The sequence below is a fragment of the Camelina sativa genome, chromosome 12 (genome assembly GCF_030686135.1).
Source record: "Camelina sativa cultivar CO46 ecotype springtype chromosome 12, ASM3068613v1".
NCBI classification, from domain to species: Eukaryota; Viridiplantae; Streptophyta; class Magnoliopsida; order Brassicales; family Brassicaceae; genus Camelina; species Camelina sativa.
The window spans coordinates 30084439-30104716 of NC_141891.1; the positions used below are offsets into that span (position 1 = coordinate 30084439).

General features: G+C 39.9%; 2 protein-coding genes and 1 pseudogene across 2 annotated transcripts; 2 read left to right on the forward strand and 1 right to left on the reverse strand.

Annotated features, from left to right (window-relative positions):
* The first annotated feature begins 6047 nt into the window (after window positions 1–6047).
* Window positions 6048–8558, forward strand: LOC147931100 (putative glycosyltransferase At3g07620). Its single transcript, XM_087477894.1, has 5 exons — window positions 6048–6809; window positions 6911–7041; window positions 7218–7563; window positions 7669–7994; window positions 8095–8558. The coding sequence occupies exons 1-5, from the start codon at window positions 6279–6281 to the stop codon at window positions 8435–8437; spliced, it is 1677 nt and encodes a 558-aa protein (XP_087334020.1). The 5' UTR covers window positions 6048–6278; the 3' UTR covers window positions 8438–8558.
* A 1272-nt stretch (window positions 8559–9830) lies between these two features.
* On the forward strand, window positions 9831–11260 carry LOC147931101 (uncharacterized; annotated as a pseudogene).
* A 4424-nt stretch (window positions 11261–15684) lies between these two features.
* On the reverse strand, window positions 15685–17976 carry LOC147931102 (uncharacterized protein At1g65710-like). The gene is made up of 2 exons (XM_087477924.1): window positions 16779–17976; window positions 15685–16648 (listed from the first exon to the last, which is right to left on the reverse strand). The coding sequence occupies exons 1-2, from the start codon at window positions 17859–17861 to the stop codon at window positions 15806–15808; spliced, it is 1926 nt and encodes a 641-aa protein (XP_087334050.1). The 5' UTR covers window positions 17862–17976; the 3' UTR covers window positions 15685–15805.
* Window positions 17977–20278: the final 2302 nt, after the last annotated feature.

Below are 20278 nucleotides of genomic sequence, written 5' to 3' on the forward strand. Positions count from 1 at the left end.
GACGGTGTGAAGTAAGTCCGGGGGAGGGATGTCTCCAAGTTACTAATGTCGTTTTCTTTGGTTGTTTCCTTTGATTTTCCTTTTGTTTGAGTCAGTTTGTCTAGTCTATAAAAAAAAACATTGGGAAACTATGATCATTTCTAGGAATCTTTTGCTTTGATCTAACACTCTTATGATTACTTTTGTACCTCTGATTTGGAATGAAGGTTGGAAGAACATGAGCAGTCTCAACACGCCCCAAAAGACACTCGCCAAGAAGAACACTATGTTGAACCAGAAGTTGTCTCTAGCTTTGACAAGACTTAACCGGATTTAATTTCTTACCTTGGGGCTCGGTATACATCGGACAAGATTCCTCCCTCAAGCCTCACGAGACATGCAACTCCTCACAAAGTATGCTTCCCCTCTCTCTTCCCTTCGTTACTCAGCAAAAAAAAAAGAGAGAAGAAGAAAGAAAATGAAGAAAAGGATATAGGTAATAAAAGAAGTGAACCGAGGGTAGTGCGTAAACCCGTGCATCCTTCGGAACTCATGGAAACCTGTCCACAAGAAAAGAGCAAAGGACTGATAAAAAACATCAAATGATACGCTAGAAAATTAGGGAGAAATCAATCCTCTGGAAGTGAGAAAAGAGAGAGGAAAGGGGGTATAAGAGGAGGTCTTGGGTGATAAGAGGTTGAAGGAGTCAACAGTTCGATGATTGATACTCCCATGGTAAGACCACACCTTTTTACTAATCTGATGTAGAGAGACAACGATGGGGAGACTGAAGGTTCTCTAAGGCGGTGGAGTTCAGAGTAGAGAGTGTTGATCCTAATCATGGGCAGAGTACAGAAAGTAGTTCTCAAATTTGATGTGATGAAGAGTGCAAACAAGAAGTTCCCAAGAATATTTGAGTTTCCACTTTCAAACATTTTCTCTGTTCTTGAATTTTTGTCTGTTCTTGCTTGAGGACAAGCAAAGATTCAAGTCCGGGGGAATTGATGTGTCTGCATTTTATAGGGTTTTAACTACAGTTTTTAGGTTTGTTTTGAGTCTTTTCCTAGGTCCAAGTGTGCTTTTAGAGTCCTTATTGTCTTTTGTGAGTCTTTACAGGTCTTAGGTGACTTTGGAAGGAATCTGAGCGTTTTGGGGATGAAAACATGCATATGGAGCCAATTGGTTGAAGACTGATACAGGCTAGTAAGCAGATGGAGTGAGAGCAGAAAAACGTTCCGGATCGACTGATCCTCGCGAGATCGACCAATCCCGTCCCCGACGCAAATCTTTCATTTTTTGTTTTAAACTGACTTTTTAGGGATTTATTTTATTATTTAAGCACGGGGCTCGACCCCTAGAAACACAACTTTTATTCTACGCAGCCTTTGAGCACTTGTAAGCTTGGGAGAAGATCTCTTATCCTTTCTAACCCTTTGGAGAAGAATTCTGAACCCGATTATTTCTCTTTGCAATTCGATTATGATTTCTTCATCCTTGATTTGCTGTGCTTTGATTTCCATGTCTGAGTAGTCTCTCTGTTGGGTTTCGGGTTTCAAAGGGGGTTTTATGATTCTCTGATTTAGGTTGTTAGATTTGGGATTGATCTATTGAGTTCTTCATCTATATTTGTTCTTATTGCTTAAACTAGATTAGCTACCTAGTTTATGATCATAGGTTTAATTCATCTAGGCATCAAAAGTGTTGTTGAATTACTTGAAAGAACATAGGTGAGCAAGGTGATCCTTAGCCAACGACAGTTGAAGTTGGGGCACCTTGTGAACATAATCAAACTAGAACTTATTGCTTGCTAGGATTGTTTAGATTGAAACGACGGTTTAGGGTTCATTCAATTCCTTGCATAGATAACTAATGCTGCGACAGTAGGTTAGTTTTATATTTGAGATTTGAGTTCAAGTACGGTTCCTAAAGCTATCCCAATCCATCACCCAATTTCGTGATCATAACCCTTGATTGATTCCCTGCGCCCAATACTTTCTCTTGATTTTACAAACTCTTATTTATTTTCTGTTTTGTTCGGTTACTTGAAATACAATCTTCTTCATTGCCTTAGCTTAATTTGATCTATATAATTTCATAGTGCATTGTTTGGTCTCTGTGGATTCGACCCTAAAGTGCTACGACGACACCACTTGATCGTGGTTGAGTGTGCTTTGGGTTTTAATTGAACTCTGATCAGAATCTTCCCTTATACAATTTATCAGCTTCAGGGATATTGGCTTCATCCCCCAAAAATTGTAGAGTATTGGCATTCTGACCCCTGCTCCAAGGAGTGGTGGTTACCAACAACTCTTCAAACAAACCTTTTCAGATCATAGAACCTCTAGCAACCCCTTCTCTGCCGCCGTGCAGAGCAGTCCATCTATTCTTGTGCTGGCGAGAGCAGTCCATCTATTCTTGTGCCGGCGAGACGTTTGATCTTGAAAACTTCTTTAACATCACTCAGTCTGATGATAGTGACCATGAACTCATCTAATGGCCTGTCCATGGATGACCCGTCGATGAACCGTGTGATCACTTGCACCACTCTGCTTCTTAGCTTTGGTACCCAAGCTCCCATGTAATCTTTCTCGACTTGTTTGAGCTACTTTTGTGTAGTGTTTTCCCCTTTCCTTTATGTTGTTGTACTCTGTGTTAAGCTTCTCTACCTATGCATCTATGGCTTGTATGAACTTTATTATGTTTGATTGAATGAAAGCAATCTTGTGTGACAAAAATAAAAAAATAAGTTACCATTCAAGATTTTGCAAAAACTAAAATCTACATCAAAAATCAGAAACTAAGAAAAAACAAAAACCAAAATCTAAAACTCATTTAAAAACCAACAACCATTCATGCCTAAAATTAACTCAAAATTCAGATTAATAGGAAACTTAATCTGAACCATGTTTAAACTGAAATTAGAATAAACCAAAGATTGAACCAAAAGCATATTAATTGTAATCCAAAATAAGTCAAACAAAACCGGTCTTCTTGTTTAAGATTTTGACTTTGACTGATTCAAGATCTCTTAATCTACAATATCATTATTACAAAATGTAATAGTGGTGAGGAAAGCTTTGAATTGTCGTTCTGATCTACGTTATTGCAATTTCCAATTAAGCCAGTGTTTCGAGGACCATTTTTAAGAACATCGACTAAGTTCACTTCATCATCATCAACAACAACAACAACAACAACAACAACAAAATCAAATCCAGCCACGTACGTGTCTTCTTCAAAGAAAGAGTCTTTTTACTTTGTCTTCTATTTAGTAAACATCCGAGCCATCTAACATAAACCAGTTTGACTGTTTGAGACTAGTGTTTTGATTTTTGACGATATTACATTATGGTTTTGAAGACTAGTTTGGTTTTCTTTATGTTAAATTGATTATTGGCGAAACCTTTTCTCTCTCAAAAACCCTAGATCCAGCCGCCACCGACTGAGTTTCGTCTGTCTATCCAACGTCCGGGGTTTCGCCGACGGTGTGAGAGGGCTCTGCTCATCTTCTTTGCTTTTTCCAGTTGTAGTCGTTGGTAACTCGTTCTCTTCCTCTCCGGCAGTGCTGAAGAGTGGCTCAACTGTTGCGTCGTGATGGTGCGGAGGCTTACGCTACGGAGTGAGATCTTGGCTCGTTTTCCTTTCCGGCGACTGATGGTGGTGGTTCGAAGCTGATTCGGGCGGCTTTCTATGTAGCTTCAAGGTTCGGATCTGGCTTGGGTCGCACCCTTCCGCTACACCTAACCTCTCTGCTAGAGATCCCAGTTCTCCGGAGGTTAACGGTCGAGTTGGGTTTTAGAGTCTACCGGTTATTGGGGAGGATTCTGTGTGCGTCGGTGGCCGAGATTTGAGGACATCCTTAAAGTCGGTGTTCTTGAGAGCTTCCTCAATTTTATGGTTTCAGTCCGGCAAAGAAGCAAGGCAACATGGCAGATGCGACGTGGCCAATCCGGAAATGCACCGTGAGGTGAAGCTATGCTAATTTGTGCTTCAATTTCTCATCTTTAGTTGATTAGCATTCTGGTTTTGCGAGATTAGTTCGGAGAAGCCTTTGCTCTTGCTGGTTTTGCTTAGCGTCTCTTGGTCGGTTCAGTCGGATGTATTGTCCGTTTTTGACTTAGGACCGGAACAATGAAAGCCGGAGATACCAAGCTTTTCTGATGTTGCGCCTCTGGATGTTGATGCTAGTGGGACAAGTTCTACTCACCGATCATGAGGTTCTAATAGCTTGGTTTTGAATTGTCTTTCAGTATAGGATTTGATTTTCTCTGTGTTACTAGTTGTTCTTGTGTCATAGGGTTTATTTAGGTGGTTTAAGAGATGATTTCACACCGAATCGTGGTGTGTTATCTATCTCGTTGTGGTAGAAAAATGCAATGTTTCTCGGTTAGGTAGCGCTGGATCCGCTAGTGATTTAGGGTGATACTAGATCGACTTATTGCATTTGGTCCAATTCTTTAGAGGAGAATGTTAAGTACCTTTGACGTGGATATATTATTTTGGTTAATGAATAGTTGATGTTGAGCTAAAATAAAAAATAAAATTAAAAAAAAAATAATAAAAAATTGACTATTGTTACATTATTGACCATCTTTGGACTATTAGATAGTTATATTTTAGAAGATTTTGGAGGATTCTTAAAATCTCCAGTTATTTAATTGGTTATTTTTAAAATCATCTGAAATCTCATGTTATTGAATGTAAAATTTATAAAAATTATTTAAAATCACTTGTTATTCAATCAATGATTTATAAATCTCACTTCAAATTTACTGTTATTCAAAATATCACAATTTTTTTAAAAATCCTACTAAATGTGATTCTAGGAGACTTTTCTAACATTTTTTAGTTCAAAAATATAACTTACAAATCACACCTTCAAAAGTAAAACTTTGGAAGATTTTTTTTTTATTAAAAGAGTTCGATGCCAATATTGCAACTTTTTATATAAAATACCTCCATCTCTGCAACTCTCTCTCTCTCACTTTCTTTCTCTCTTTACTCTCATATTCCACTCCGACACGCTGCATCTGGTGGTTGTGGGAATAACCACCGTTTAATTTGAATTACAGAGCCCCCACCGCTATCTTGAGGTCAGTGGCAACAATTTTTGATCAACCTAGACATTCACCATCTAATCAAAGATATACGGCTTGCCCTCCCCCGCCGTTTTATAAAAGCCATATATGTCTCGGCCACCTCCGCAACGGAGCTTTCGCCAACGACGACTGTTAAAACCTTCAGATCACCTTGAATAAGAACATGCTAAAACGCCACTGCCTTCTGGCTCCAAGAATTTTTGCTAAAAAATTGATCATCTCATTCAACTTCACACCACTTTGTATGTTCTCACAATTTGATTTATCTTTTTTATTGTCGAGGTATTGGGTGATGTTGGGTGTAATAGTATTAGAGAAGTTATGTTGAAATGATGCTAATTGTATCTTCACAAGTCACAACGATGCCAGCTTTTGGATTAGATATATAGGTTGATCATATGCTTGGATCATTTTTGATATATATAAAATGAGCAAAACCAATCCAACAGTCTATAATACTGGCTGCACAAGTGTGGTCCATATATACTACATGAGTTGGGGATACTTTCACGGTAGCATTTGCAGTGGCTATGGTAGAGGGGTAAGCCCCATGAGGAATTGCATTTGCAGATGAGCTCTTTTATCACTGTCTTGTGGAAGGATCAGTTGGAGGAGCTTGTAGAAGGTGATGGTGACTGAAACAAGAGAGAAGCTTCTTCACATGGCTTTTTCATACATTATACAAGTCACAGCTTCACATGACTTTTTTTTTTAAAAAAAAATATCCTAAAATCACCTAAAATTCAATAACCAAATCTCTCCAAATTCCAAATTCTAATCTCACCAAATCCTTAAAATTCCAAATTCAATAATCAAATCATCTAAAATTTACACTCAAATCTCTCAAAATTCTAAATATTAAAATCCCACCAAATATCAGTTCAATACACCCCCTAATTAAATTGGCATAGAAGTGATGTCTCACCAATACACACTCTAATATAATAATTAAAATTATTTTAGTAAGAAGACACGACACCTGTTTCACTTTAGTTTGGGTTCATTCACTAAAGAGCCACACAACACCTGGTTCATTTCACTTTCGATTCAAGATTGGTTCCTTATAATGGTCTCGTTTTGTTTCGGGTTAGTTACTTAAGCTCAATCTTGAAGAAGACAAGAACAAAGTGGAGGTATCCTTGTCCTTGCTCAATTCTTACTCAATTCATTTGATGTGATTATTAATCCTAAGTTGGGGTGATGAGAATTAGAATCATTACCGGATTGGAGAGATTTCATCATTTTGACATCCGGAGATTGCTGTTGGGAACCATTGTCACAGTTGGTTTCGTTGTTCTGCTTGTTCAGTGTTTTGGTATTTCTTCTTTTTACTGGTCTCCTCCTCCAGTTAAGGTTTCAGTGATTGACTTAACTAATTCTAATGTCACTCAAGTTTCTGTTATGAATTATATAAATCTCTCTGATGATGGAAATGGATATGGTGAGGAATTTGTAAAGAAGGATCTTGGTAGAGAAAATAATGTTGTAATTAGTAAGGAGAAGGTAGAGTTTAATGTATCTGTTACTGGTAGACCAAATATATCATTGAGGAGGACTAAAATGGTGGTTGAGAGCACAGAATCAGATCCAACTTCGGTTATGGTTATGGGTAAAGATAGTAGGAAAGGTGATGTTTTGTCTATGAGGAGGCACAAGAGAAGAGGGGCTGCGGTTTCGATATCTCAGATGAACTCGTTGCTCATCCAAAGTCTTTCTTCTTTTAAATCTCCTGTAAGAATTTTTGTTGTTGAGTTCTCAGTTTCGTGATTCAAGAAACAGTAGAGAGGTAAATTATTTACATTCCATTTTTCTTTTTTTTTTCTTGTGTGTAGAAGCCTCGGTGGTCATCAGCTCGAGACTCTGAAATGCTCTCTGTGAGATCAGAGATTGAGAAAGCCTCTGTTTTGCATGACACTCTTGGACTTAGTGCCTCGCTTTATCGAAATATCTCCAAGTTTCAAAGGTCAGCCATACAATGAATGTAATCTCAGTTTTTCTCGGAAAATCTTAGGACACACTTATTATAAAAGAGTAAAATGTAGAGACTTAAGAGACTGTTGGTTAGCTAAATTTGAGATTTTTGGAGTGTTTGAATTAGGAGTGGTGATATGTCAAGACTCTTTGTGTTGTTTTATTTAGGAGTTACGACTTGATGGAGAGGAAACTCAAAGTGTATGTGTATAAGGAAGGAGAGAAACCAATATTTCATAAGCCAATCCCTCGAGGGATATATGCCTCAGAAGGTTGGTTCATGAAACTCATGGAAAGCAACAAGAAGTTTATAGTAAGAGACCCAAGGAAGGCTCATTTGTTCTACATACCCATCAGCATAAAAGCTATTAGGTCTTCTCTGGGACAGGATTTTCAGACACCAAGGAGCCTTGCAGACCATTTAAAGGAATATGTCGATTTGATAGCAGGAAAGTACAAGTTCTGGAACCGAACTGGTGGAGCCGATCATTTTCTTGTTGCTTGCCATGATTGGGTACTATTTTATTTTCTTTCTGTCTTTCTTTTTGTCTTTTACATCAATGAGAGTCTCTTTGATGCAAGATCTGCTGAGTAAAGCTCTGAAGGTTGAAACTGGCAGGGGAACAAACTGACAAAAAAAACCATGAGGAACAGTGTTCGAGCACTTTGTAACTCAAATGTTGCCCAAGGCTTCAGAATCGGGAGTGATACAGCTTTACCGGTCACATATATACGCTCAGCCGAGTCTCCTCTCGAGTATCTAGGGGGAAAAACTCCTTCCGAAAGGAAGATTCTTGCATTCTTTGCTGGAAGCATGCACGGATATCTCCGTCCGATACTAGTGAAGCTTTGGGAGAATAAAGAACCTGACATGAAGATTTTTGGTCCAATGCCTCGTGACCCTGAAAGCAAGAAACAATACCGAGAATACATGAAAAGCAGCCGGTAAGATAACGTGAAACAGAGGAAACCAAAGCTTACTATTACAATGATACGTTTTCGTACGGTTTTGGTTCTTGAGAAGTTCAAATTCTCATTTCAACAGGTACTGCATATGTGCGCGAGGTTATGAAGTCCACACCCCTAGGGTTGTCGAGGCTATCATGAATGAATGTGTTCCGGTCATCATTGCTGACAACTACGTGCCTCCTTTTTTCGAGGTTTTGAACTGGGAGGAATTTGCAGTGTTTGTTGAAGAGAAAGATATCCCAAATCTGAGAAACATTCTGCTGTCTATACCGGAAGAGAGATATATTGGCATGCAAGCAAGGGTAAAAGCGGTGCAGGAACATTTCCTGTGGCACAAGAAACCGGTGAAGTTGGATCTTTTCCATATGATTTTGCATTCGATTTGGTACAGCCGAGTTCATAGAATTAAAGCCAGGTGAAAACATCCATAGCTTATGTAGCCGAAAACAACCTTTATGTGAATGCATTGAGTAGTTATCACCAGTACTCCCTTTATATATTGAACTCAGTTAATGGACTTTGTTGTTCTTTAGTGTTAAATGTGTTGCATATACAAAGATGCGTTTAGCTGCCAATCATGTACGAGAGATGTTAAGGTCTTAAGGTCGCCGAGTTCTTGAAGATACCCAAGGTTAGAATTTTCTGCTTACATGCAGTCTCAGATTTAAGAGTCATTTGAACCTTCAGAAAACGACTTAAAGAGAAGAAGAAAGTAAAAAACCTTAGTGCTCTGCAGGGATATTACTGAAAGTTTTTGACTCTTATCAACAAAATTTGTCAAGAAACACACTTGTTCTTCCTTACCAGTAACTCAAATAATTGTTTTATATAGCTTCAGATATGGGGAGCGATAAATTATCTTTGACCGTACTTATAAAAGTCAATTGTCAAATCAGAATTGACAAACAAAAAAAAAACTTAATTTTTCATCGTTTATTACTTCAGTTAGATTCTAAAATATTTAAATAGTTTTAAAATTTTTGATACATATTTCTGATAAATTTCAAAGATATAAAAATAAAAATTCACTAAAATAGTCAGTAAATATAGTCAAACGGTATGATCAAAATACATAATAAATATTTTTTTCTTTTTTTTTTTGACCAAAATAAAGTTTTTTAGCATAAATGGAACAAATCTTTAATAATAAACTTACTTAAATTTGGTAAAATTGAGATTTCCCAAGATTTCAAGAGTTATCTTATATATAAGTGGAGTCTTTTTTCAAGATCTAAAGGAATAACATATTTTTGTAGCAACCGAGTTTTAAGCGTGATACCTATCCGAGACTTGTCTCTCGGCCAAAGACACGTGTTGCCTCATGCACTTCGACTCTCTTCCTAAATAGAATTCCTTCTTCACATTTTGAAGGTTAATTTGGAGGAAGAAACCAACGAGGAAAGTCGTCGGTTATCGTTAACAATTTTCCCGCAATCGCTAAAACTCGACTTTACAATAAACCCCGTCTGCGATTGATAAAACCCGTCTGTGATCGATAGAAACTGCCGGTGACCGAAAGCCAGTGCTATCGACCAAGAAGCCAACGACAACGAAACGATCAAGAAGCAACTTATAGAGATAAGGCTCACTACATATTGTTGTAATCTACATAATATTTAGGCTTATCGTATATTCCTTATGTTTAGGATCTACATTGTATAAATACCTCTATCAATCTATCAATAACAACATATATACTTTCATTCATAACATGGTATCAGAGCTTAAAAACGATCTTTGATCTACAAAATTTTTTTCGCTTTTGATCTTGCTTCCATTTCTCTACATATATTTTTTTTTTCTTTTTCTATCATGTCTACTACTCCTACCTCTACGTCTACTTCTACATCTACTATTATGGAACAATCCTCTTTGGAGACTTCCTCTGCTCTACATCCATCTGATAATCCGGGTTCTCTTATCACACCCGTTTTACTTCGAGGTGATAATTACTCTGAATGGGCAATTGAGCTTTGGAATTCTCTCCAAGCTAAGCAAAAGATAGGGTTCATTGATGGTACGATCACCAAACCGACATCTAACCTTGATCTTGCCTGATGGACCTCCACCAACTCTATGATTATGGGTTGGATACGCACTGCCATCGACCCACAAGTTCGTTCCACCGTTGCTCATGTTCCTGAGGCTTTCAAACTCTGGGAATCTCTCAAACGTCGTTTCTCTGTCAAGAACGGCGTTCGTAAACATCTCTTGGAAGATGAAATTAACAACTGCAAACAGAACGGTCAATCCGTTCTTGAGTTTTATGGTCGTCTCTCCAAACTTTGGGAAGAATTACAGACCTTTACCTCTACTACGCCCTGCACTTGCGCTGCTGCTCCTGAACTTGAGAAGGAACGTGAGAATCGACGGGTTCATAAGTTTCTCTTTGGCCTTGATGAGTCTCGCTTCAGCAACATACGGTCTCAAATCATCGATGAAGACCCTCTACCTGACTTGAATATTGTCTACTCGCGTGTTATTCGTGCTGAGTAACATATCAACAACAAGCGTGCGTCTGAAGTCAAACACGATGCTGTTGGTTTTTCCATTAAAACGGAACTTGCTCCTCTCTCTACTCCTTCTACGGTTGCTGTTGTTACTACTCGAAGTCGTGATCCGAATCGTCTCTGCAGTCACTGCAAACGCAAGGGTCATGAAGCTTCAGAATGTTTTCTTCTACATGGCTATCCTGATTGGTTTCTGGAACAACAACGCTCTTCTTCTGCGGGATAGAACACTCGAGGTCGTGGTGGAGGACGGTCAAAATCCTCTGGTGGTCGCGGTCGTGGCCGTGTGAATGCAGCTTCTGCCACCGTCCACAACGCAACTTCTCCTCTTCCTACTGATCAGATCTCAGCACTCATCTCCTTGCTTCAGAATCAACAGAGTCAACTATCTACGGAGAGATTATCTGGTAAAACCGCTCTTACTGATGTGATTATAGACACAGGGGCTTCCCACCACATGACAGGCGACTTTTCTTTGTTGCACAATACTCTAGATATCACTCCTTCTGCAGTTACCTTTCCTGACGGCACTGCTTCTCGTGCTACAAAAATAGGCACATTACAGTTGACTTTGGAACATTCATTGTCTAATGTTCTATATGTTCCCAACTTCACTTGCACCTTGATTTCAGTGTCTCGTCTTCTTAAACAAACCGGTTGCATTGCTATTTTCACTGATACTCTATGTGTTTTACAGGACCGTTTTACGAGGACCCTGATTGGCGCCGGTGAAGAGCGAGAGGGGGTCTACTACTTCAAAGGGGTCAAGGTTGCACAGGCTCATCAAGCTCGCAAGGGAACCATCTCTCCTTCGGTCTTGTGGCATCGCCGTCTTGGTCATCCCTCCTACAAAGTTCTTTCTACGTTACCGGTTTTTGACAGTTTGAAAGTTGATTTTGAGGATACACATTCTTGTGATATCTGTTTTCATGCTAAACAAACACGTACTGTTTTTAATGAGAGTATTAATAAAGCTTCCAATTCTTTTGACTTGATACACTGTGATGTTTGGGGTCCATATCGCACTCTTTCTACTTGTGGAGCTGCTTATTTCTTAACCATTGTTGATGATTACTCTAGAGCTGTGTGGATTTATCTTATGTTAGCCAAGTCGGAGGTCAAAGGTTTAATACATAATTTTTGTGCCATGAGTGAAAAACAGTTTGGTCGATCCGTCAAAGCTGTTCGTACAGACAATGGGACAGAGTTTATGGCTCTCTCCTCCTTCTTTCGACAAAATGGCATTGAACATCAGACATCATGCGTCGATACACCACAGCAGAATGGCCGGGTCCAACGTAAACATCGCCACATCCTCAATGTTGCCCGTGCGCTTCTCTTTCAGGCTCAGCTTCCGGTTCTGTTCTGGGGAGAAAGTGTGTTGACAACAGCTTATCTGATAAATCGTACTCCGACTCCTCTGCTTGACGGGAAGACGCCGTATGAGATGCTCTACGACACTCCTCCTACCTATGATTTGCTCCGTACGTTTGGTTGTTTGTGTTATTCGCACAGGCGTCCGCGTGATAAGGACAAATTCAGTGATCGCAGCAGCAAATGTATATTCGTTGGCTATCCTTATGGGAAGAAGGCTTGGAGGCTCTACGACATCGAGAGGCGAGAATTTTTTATGAGCCGTGATGTTATTTTTTTTTAGGACAAGTTTCCCGGCGTCTCTCATACTACTCTTGACCCATCTCCTCTGTATCCTACACCTCAAATCGTTGATGACTGGTCCTCCCCATTATGTCCTTCTCCTCCGTTGTTGGCACCAGATTCTTCTACACCGCCTCTCCCGGACTCTGTTCCACCGAGTCCCTCGTCTCTTCTTGACTCTATCACACCAAGCCCTTCACCTTCTCCTGACTCTGTTCCCGTAACAGTTTCTCCTCAGTCTTCCACTCCGGTTTCTTCGCCACCGATCTCTCCTCGGTCTGCTGATCTACCGATCGTTGAGTCTCCCTCTTCGACTCCGTCAGTCTCTCCGGTATCACCTGCAACGTCTGATGTTTCTTCACCTGGTCTTCCTGAGTTACTTGGTCGTGGTCAAAGGGTACGCAAACCCTCTGTTTTACTCAAAGACTACGTCGTTTAGACCTCTCATCTACAAGCTTCCCCCTCTCTCGCTTCATCGTCTCCTAGTCCTGGTCCTCCTACTTCGGTCCCAGGTAACACACCTTATCCCATCGCCTCTTATCTCTCTCAGGCTAATTTTTCCTCAGGTCATAAGGCCTTTATTGCTGCCATAACTTCCGCTGTCGAGCCTACAAGCTTTAAAGAGGCGAGTTTGGACGATGTTTGGAATAAGTCTATGGATGATGAGTATTCTTCTCTCACTATGCAACATACTTGGGATGAAACGACTCTACCTCCCAGCAAGACCGCGATTGGGAGTAAATGGGTATATAAGATCAAAAATCATTCGAATGGAGAGATTGCTCGATACAAATCTCGTTTGGTGGCTCTTGGAAATCGACAACGTGAGGGTCTCGACTATACTGACACATTTGCACCGGTTGCCAAACCCACGACTGTGCGAGTTCTCCTTGATATTGCGGCTGCTAAACGATGGGAGGTCCACTAGATGGATGTTCAAAATGCGTTTTTACATGGTGATTTGCATGAGGAGGTTTATATGAAGTTTCCTCCGGGTTTTGAGAATCCGGATCCTACAAAGGTTTGTCGACTGCGTAAATCTATCTACGGTCTTAAGCAGGCGCCTCGATGCTGGTTTGCTAAGCTCAGCACTATCTTGAAGTCTTATGGTTTTAAGCAAAACAGACCCGATTATTCACAGTTTTCTTACATCAAAGGGAATATTTGTTTACATATCCTGGTCTATGTGGATGATTTTGTCATTGCTGGTAATGATCTCTCTACCCTCCAGCGGTTTAAGAACTATCTTGGTCAGTGTTTTCATATGAAAGACTTAGGGAAGCTCAAGTACTTTCTAGGTATTGAAGTGGCAAGGAATACCGAAGGTATTTTTATTTCTCAGCGAAAATACGCTTTGGATATCATCGCTGAAACTGGCCTCCTAGGCTCTAAACCTGCTCCTACTCCCATTGAGGTTAATCATAACCTTCTCCGTTGTGATGATAGTCCATTCTTTGACAATCCCGCAGCTTATCGGCATTTGGTGGGTCGACTCATTTACTTGACTTTCACCAGACCGGAATTATGTTATGCGGTACACATCTTGTCTCAGTTTATGAAGACGCCTCGGCAAGCTCATTGGGATGCTGCTCTTCGTACCGTTCACTATCTTAAGGGTTCTCTGGGTCACGGTATTCTCCTTCGCGCTGCCTCTGATCTTCGTCTCACTGCTTATTGTGATGCTGATTGGAATGGTTGTAAGTTGTCACGTCGCTCTCTTAGTGCCTACATTGTTCTACTTGGCTCCTCTCCTATTTCTTGGAAAACGAAGAAACAAGATACTGTCTCTCAGTCCTCTGCTGAATCGGAATATCGTGCGATGGCGTTTACTTTGAAAGAATTAAAATGGCTTAAGCAGTTGTTGTCTACGTTTGGTGTTGCGCATCCTCAACCGATGCGTATGTTTTGTGACAGTCAGTCGGCTATCTATATTGCTGCTAATCCTGTTTTTCATGAACGGACCAAACACGTTGAGTTTGATTGTCACTTCGTTCGTGATGCTGTTCAAGACAAGCTTATTACTACTGATCATATTACTACTAAGGAGCAGCCTGCTGATATTCTCACTAAAGCCCTGCCTGCTCCGACATTTGACTACTTACTATCCAAGTTGGAGATACAAGATCTTTCTCCTTCAACTAGAAGGGGGGGGGGGGTATAGAGATAAGGCTAACTACATATTGTTGTAATCTACATAATATTTAGGCTTATCGTATATTCCTTATGTTTAGGATCTACATTGTATAAATACCTCTATCAATCTATCAATAACAACATATATACTTTCATTCATAACACAACTGACGGTCGAATGGCTAACTACGGTTGTCAATCTCTGTGAGCTTTGGTAGATTGCGTGGGAACTTGCGTGATGCTTTTGAGCTAGCGTAGAGAAAAATATTGCTTTGCTAGGATTTCATGCTAGATTGTTATCTTAGGAATTACTAAGAATGATACTAAATCTATTGCATGCATAATCGAAAATGGAAATTCTCGAACATGTTTACTTGATGCTAAATCGATTCTATGGTTACGTGTCGATTGATTATGTGTTTACTTGATGAAGGGTAGATCTACGTAACGAAGATGTTTACTTGATGAACGGCAGATTTACGTAATAGTATTACTATGTGACGAACATCTCGAACTGTTTACTTGAGCACAAAAGTTGATATGGCCGAGTTGGTCTAAGGCGCCAGATTAAGGTTCTGGTCCGAGAGGGCGTGGTTTCAAAACCCATCTGTCAACATTCATTTTTTAATTTTATTTAACTTGACCTTTTTACCCCAAAAAAAAAAAATGTTTACTAGATTTTTCTTCCTTTTGCAATTCTCTGCTCCAGAGTTACTTAACGAAGGGCAGATCTCGTTTAACGGTTTTAAGACAGATGTTTACGGTTTCGGTGTGTTGGTTGATTCTTGAGATCTTGAGTGGTAAGAGTATGTGGAATACGGAAATGGGGGAGAACGGGGAGGATCTTGTAACATACGTAAGTATACTCACTGACTGCAAGGTATCACTGACGGGGAGGATCATATATGAATCTACATATATAATAATACAAATCAGTACTTTGATATGTTTATCGCGGTAATATTGTTTTTCGTGAAGGCAAAGAAGATGCACATTGCACAAGGCAAAAAAAACCACTGAAACCAGAGGACTCCAACTTAGAAATACATGATAGGGGAGATACATTGACTTGCATTAGCATTGGTCTGGTATGCGCTGAATATAATCCTTCAGACAGGACAAAAATGAGGAATCTACGTCAGATGCTAGAAAAAACCAACCGCTCTCAGGCATCATCAGAGCAGAGAATTGCAAAAGGAAGAAAAATCTGGAGTACATGTTTGAGGTAATGAGACCGTACATGTTTTTACATCTTTTTTTAAATGTGATTGAATTATAAAGTCTGCTTTTGTGTATGTGTGTGGTGTATGTTTGACGCATTTGTGATATGATGAATAAGATCTATTAAATAATTGAAAACTCCCAAATTTGAACGGTGAAGAAGGAATATTTGGATTTGAAATAATCAAATGATTACAAAAGAAACCAAACACCGGTTGCTAAAACTCTTGCAACCAATAAGGGAAGAAACAACCAATTCATAATTTATTACATTGAAACTGCAGCAGCACGAGTTGTTGCCTGAGGCAAAGGTCTTCCTGAAGACGACGAATCAGCAACAGCTACTCTTTTGCGTCCAACTCCAACACCATTCTTCTTCAACGGATCAAACTCTTGCTTCTCAAAACTCACACCAAGTGGGCTCCGATCACGTTCTTGTTTGTTTGATGATCTCATACTCATTCGATCCGTAGACTCAGCTGAATTCGGTTCCCGTGAAGAAGACGATGAGTATCCCTGACGCTGCACAACGCAGCTGCTTCCCGTGAAACTGTTGCTTCCTGAAGATTCTTGCTCTTCCATGTCCTCCAACGACGAACCACCTCTCTTAAGAGTCACATACTTCTCGAAACTTGGCTCCATTAGATCCGCTTTCTTCGCTTCTCCGGATGTGAAACTGAGCTCAGTTCTTTGGTGTTGATTCGTAGTGGAGTTAAGATCTGCAACTGCTTCGACAATAGAACAAGCCTTGGACATAGATGAACTAAGGGTATTGACATTAACACTCTTCTGGTGAAAATTCTGAATATCTTCTAAAAGCAAAGCTGTGTAAGATGGTAATGTCGATCCTGCCGTTGCATTGTTACTATTGATATTGTTGTTGTTGTCAATGTTGTTCGAGGAGAGCAGCAACGCATCAGGACTGAAATCGAAATCACGAGACTTCCTCAATGATCTGCTTCTGCTCATAATTTGAGGTTTGACCAATTCAGTTCCAGATGACAAGACAATCTTACACTCTTCCACAGTCTCATGCTGCTCTCTGATGACTCGACTCGGGCTTGCGCTTCTCCGAATAGGCGCTTGAGTAGCTGTTTTCGGATTCATCTTCTGAAACACACAAACATCATAAACATTCACTCCAACAATAGATTTGGACTCAACTTAACAAAACACACAAACATTCAAAATCTCTTAATTCCAATTCATTCCAACAAATACTTAGATTAGATTCAAATACCTGAGCCACGAAATTGCCAGATTCTTTATTCAAGTCACTGTCTTTGTTCATCATCCTTTTGTTGCAGTTGGTGTTACCTTGAGAGAGTGGAAACGCCACAGAGTTTGTATCAATCTCTCCCAATGGGTTCCTCCTGTAAGGAGAATGCTCAGTTTTCCGGCTAAGCTTCGACGGGGAAGGCTGACTAGCCGCTCTCGCCGGTGACTGTGACCTCGGAGACGCAGCTTTTCCAACATTTCTCTTCACAGCAACCCGTTTTACAGATCCTTCTCCTCCATTGTTGCTGCTTAAAGCCTTATCCGTAGCAGGAACAGATACAAATTTCCCAGGTCTATTGCTGTTACTCGAATTCACAGAATTGCCACTCGAATTAGGATTAGGGTTTATCTCCGCTCTTCTTCCCGGAGATCTACTCACCCTTCTACTACCACCACCGCCGCCGTTACCACTTCCTCTCTCTCTACTCCCCGATCTATAACTCTTGGAATCATCCCTCTCTCTACTCGGAGTTCGTCTCCTCCGTTCCCGTGGCGATTCACCACCACGGTGACGCTGCCGATGAATCCGCCTCTCAGCTTCTTCTTCTTCACCGCCGTCTTCAGCATCCGCGTCACCACCGTCGCGGCTCCGTTCACTCTGGTCGAAATCGAAACTTCTCTTAGATCCAGAGTATCTCCTTGTCTTCGCAGCAGCTGAGTTGCTTCGGCTCAATCTCCCGCACTGAATCAAAATCGCATCCACGTCAACCGGATTATTCTGATTCGAACCGGTCGATTTCACATCGGAAACAGAAGAATCCTCCGGATCTGTCGTCGTCGTAGTCTTCGATGATTTCTCATGGCTTCTCCGATGTTTAATAACAAACACTTCTTTCCTCGGTTTGTTATTTTCCTGTATCTCTACTTCTTCTTTTTCTTCATTCTTTGGTTTCGGCTCTTCTACTTTGAGATTCTTCTCTTGTGCTTCGAGTTTCAGAGGTTCGGATTTGTTCGGATGTGGTGATTTCACGGAACAAGATCCGTTAACCGGAGGAGGAGGAGAAGAAGATGATGGAGGAGGAGTTTTGCTGAGACAGCAACCCATTTGCTGAAGATATTTGAAGCAAGACGAATTGGGGAAGAAGATGAAGAGAGCTTTTTTGAAGTAATGAGAGAGAGTGAGTGAAGCAAAAAAATTCAAAAGTTCAAATTCTGAAGAGGGATTAAACTTTATTTTCAAAAGCTTATTAAAGACAGACACAGGTCCCTTTAGTTTATTAATATCTTGAATATGGCTACTTACTTTCTTTATTTTCGTATAGGTCCCATTTGAGAGACTGACGCACGAAATTTTGGATTAGATTGATAACTTTTACGGAGTTTTGGGGTGAATTGAAAATCTTAAGTTTATTTGTTAAAAGAGAAGTGACATTTTAAAATGTTCAACAGTTGGCAAAAGAGAGCCGTTATACGTGGAAGGTAGACAGACAGATGAGTGGATGAATATATACTATATTTTACTAATTAGTCCTTCGAACTTTTGTTTTGTTCGTTTTTTTTCAAAAGTGAAATCACATTTTCTTAGAATTTTTAAATAAACTTCAGTTTTATGCAAGTTTAAAATTTCTAACGGCTAAATGCATGTTATGTGTTTTTTATTTTTTTGTCTTGACTATGAAAAGAATCTGGAAAGGTTGATAAATGGCATTCATTAATAATTTTAATTTATCTTATTATGATTTGTATAGTAACGAATGATTCAAAGAGAATACTCCGATAAGAAGGCTACAATAATTTGTGAAGCTGTTACTAAACCGAAGGATCAAGGAGGACTGGGAATTCGACTTACTGGAATACTCATCTGGTTTATACTTTTCCAGTCAGGTTTGGTTTGGGTGATTTGGTTTAAACTTCACTTCTTAAGAGGATCGTTAAATAACTTCTACACAATGAAATAGAGACAGAATTACACTTGGCTAGCTAATAAGTTGCTGAAGATATGAGGAGAAATGTTTAATTGGATGCAATTGCGAGTTAGGAATGGTTCTACTGGCAGGTTTAATTTTGTCAGATAATTGGTCTCATTTTTGCAAAATCTTGGACTTCATTTCCTCTGCTAGAGACTCAATGCAAGGTTGGGCATTCTGCAGAATGCTACCCTGCATCAACTAAATCGACAAGGTCAATGGTTACTTCCACATGCTATAACCGATAACCAAGTTTCTTTACTCACCTTTCTCACTACTTTGAATCTTACGGATCATGAAGATTACTATGAACGGGAACTTGAAGGTCAAACTTACCATTGCTATTCTACGGGTCGAGTGTACCATCTGCTTAGAGCTCCTTTTCCTATGGTCCCATGGCGTAAAGTAGTTTGAATATCTCGTGGAATGTACAAACACAACTTCCCTACTTGGCTTTTGGTATTAACTCGTTGCCCTACTTGACATCACATTCTTCATTGGGGTCTCCAAACGGATCCATCATGTCTGCTCTGTAACTCTTGCCCGGAAAGTCGAGATCACCTTTTCTTTAACTGCAACTTCGCTTGGTTGATTTGGTCCCCCATTACATTGAGATGTCGGATCCAACCAACCAACTCCTGGGATGACACTTTAGATCACATGCAAGCACCCCAAGGAACAAAAGCAAAGAAACGCCTCACTCTAATCGCCTGGCAATGCTCTTTATACTTGATTTGGGAAGAACGAAATCATCGGTTCCATCACCATACCTTCCGATCTGCGGATTCCCTATTTTATCTCATCGATTCCATCATTCGCAACAGAATTACCAGCTTCAGAGGTTTGAATCCTTCCATGGCTGCTTCAATGTCTGACCTCTGGTTCTCCTCTTCATAAATGTGATGATTCACTATTCCATCGTCTACTTACTATTCCACCTACTACTAGGTTCAACCTAAATTCTATTGATTGTATTTTTTCTGGGCTTTGCCCTTTGTAATTAGGGTTTTGCCTTAGTAAAAACTCAAAAACCAGGCTGGACTTTGGTACTATTTTTCTTATTTTCGACATTTAATAGAAATTTTTTTTCAAAAGCCTTTGATATTTTAGGGTTGTGGTCGTGGCTTTTCTAGAGGAAAAAAGAGAAAAATAGTTTTGTGTTTTGTGAGATCAAGTGGGAGAGACAGGAGAAGAGTTTTGCTTGGCTTTGGCGTCTCAAGTAGAAGGAGAGAGAGAGATCGAAGGTGTTGCGACATGAGAGAGGCCTAGAGGGGTTGCTGCTACTTGTGTTGTGTTAACTTTTTCGGATCATTTTTGTTTTGTGGTGAGAGCTTGGTAAGATTGTGTGTTTCAATGTTTTGTGATGTGTGGATTGACTTCTTTTGTTTTGGCTTGTGTTTGGGTTAGATCTCTTGTATGTTTGTGTGTTGGTTGACACCGACAATCACTGAATGATGTTTCCTTATTACCCTGGTTTGGTTGTTTGTTTAATTATTGTTTGTGATCTTAATTTCTTGTGTGTATAACTCGTAGACGAGAGGATCACCTCAATAAA

What these genes read in the sequence shown, in the direction of transcription:
- LOC147931102 (XM_087477924.1), bottom strand. Translation starts at nt 17,861, where the DNA reads ATGGGTTGCTGTCTCAGCAAAACTCCTCCTCCATCATCTTCTTCTCCT. An exon ending in CTGGCAATTTCGTGGCTCAG is followed by an intron (nt 16,649 to 16,778) that starts GTATTTGAATCT and finishes TGTGTGTTTCAG; the next exon opens with AAGATGAATCCGAAAACAGC.
- LOC147931100 (XM_087477894.1), top strand. Translation starts at nt 6,279, where the DNA reads ATGAGAATTAGAATCATTACCGGATTGGAGAGATTTCATCATTTTGAC. An exon ending in AATATCTCCAAGTTTCAAAG is followed by an intron (nt 7,042 to 7,217) that starts GTCAGCCATACA and finishes TGTTTTATTTAG; the next exon opens with GAGTTACGACTTGATGGAGA. An exon ending in GAATACATGAAAAGCAGCCG is followed by an intron (nt 7,995 to 8,094) that starts GTAAGATAACGT and finishes TCATTTCAACAG; the next exon opens with GTACTGCATATGTGCGCGAG.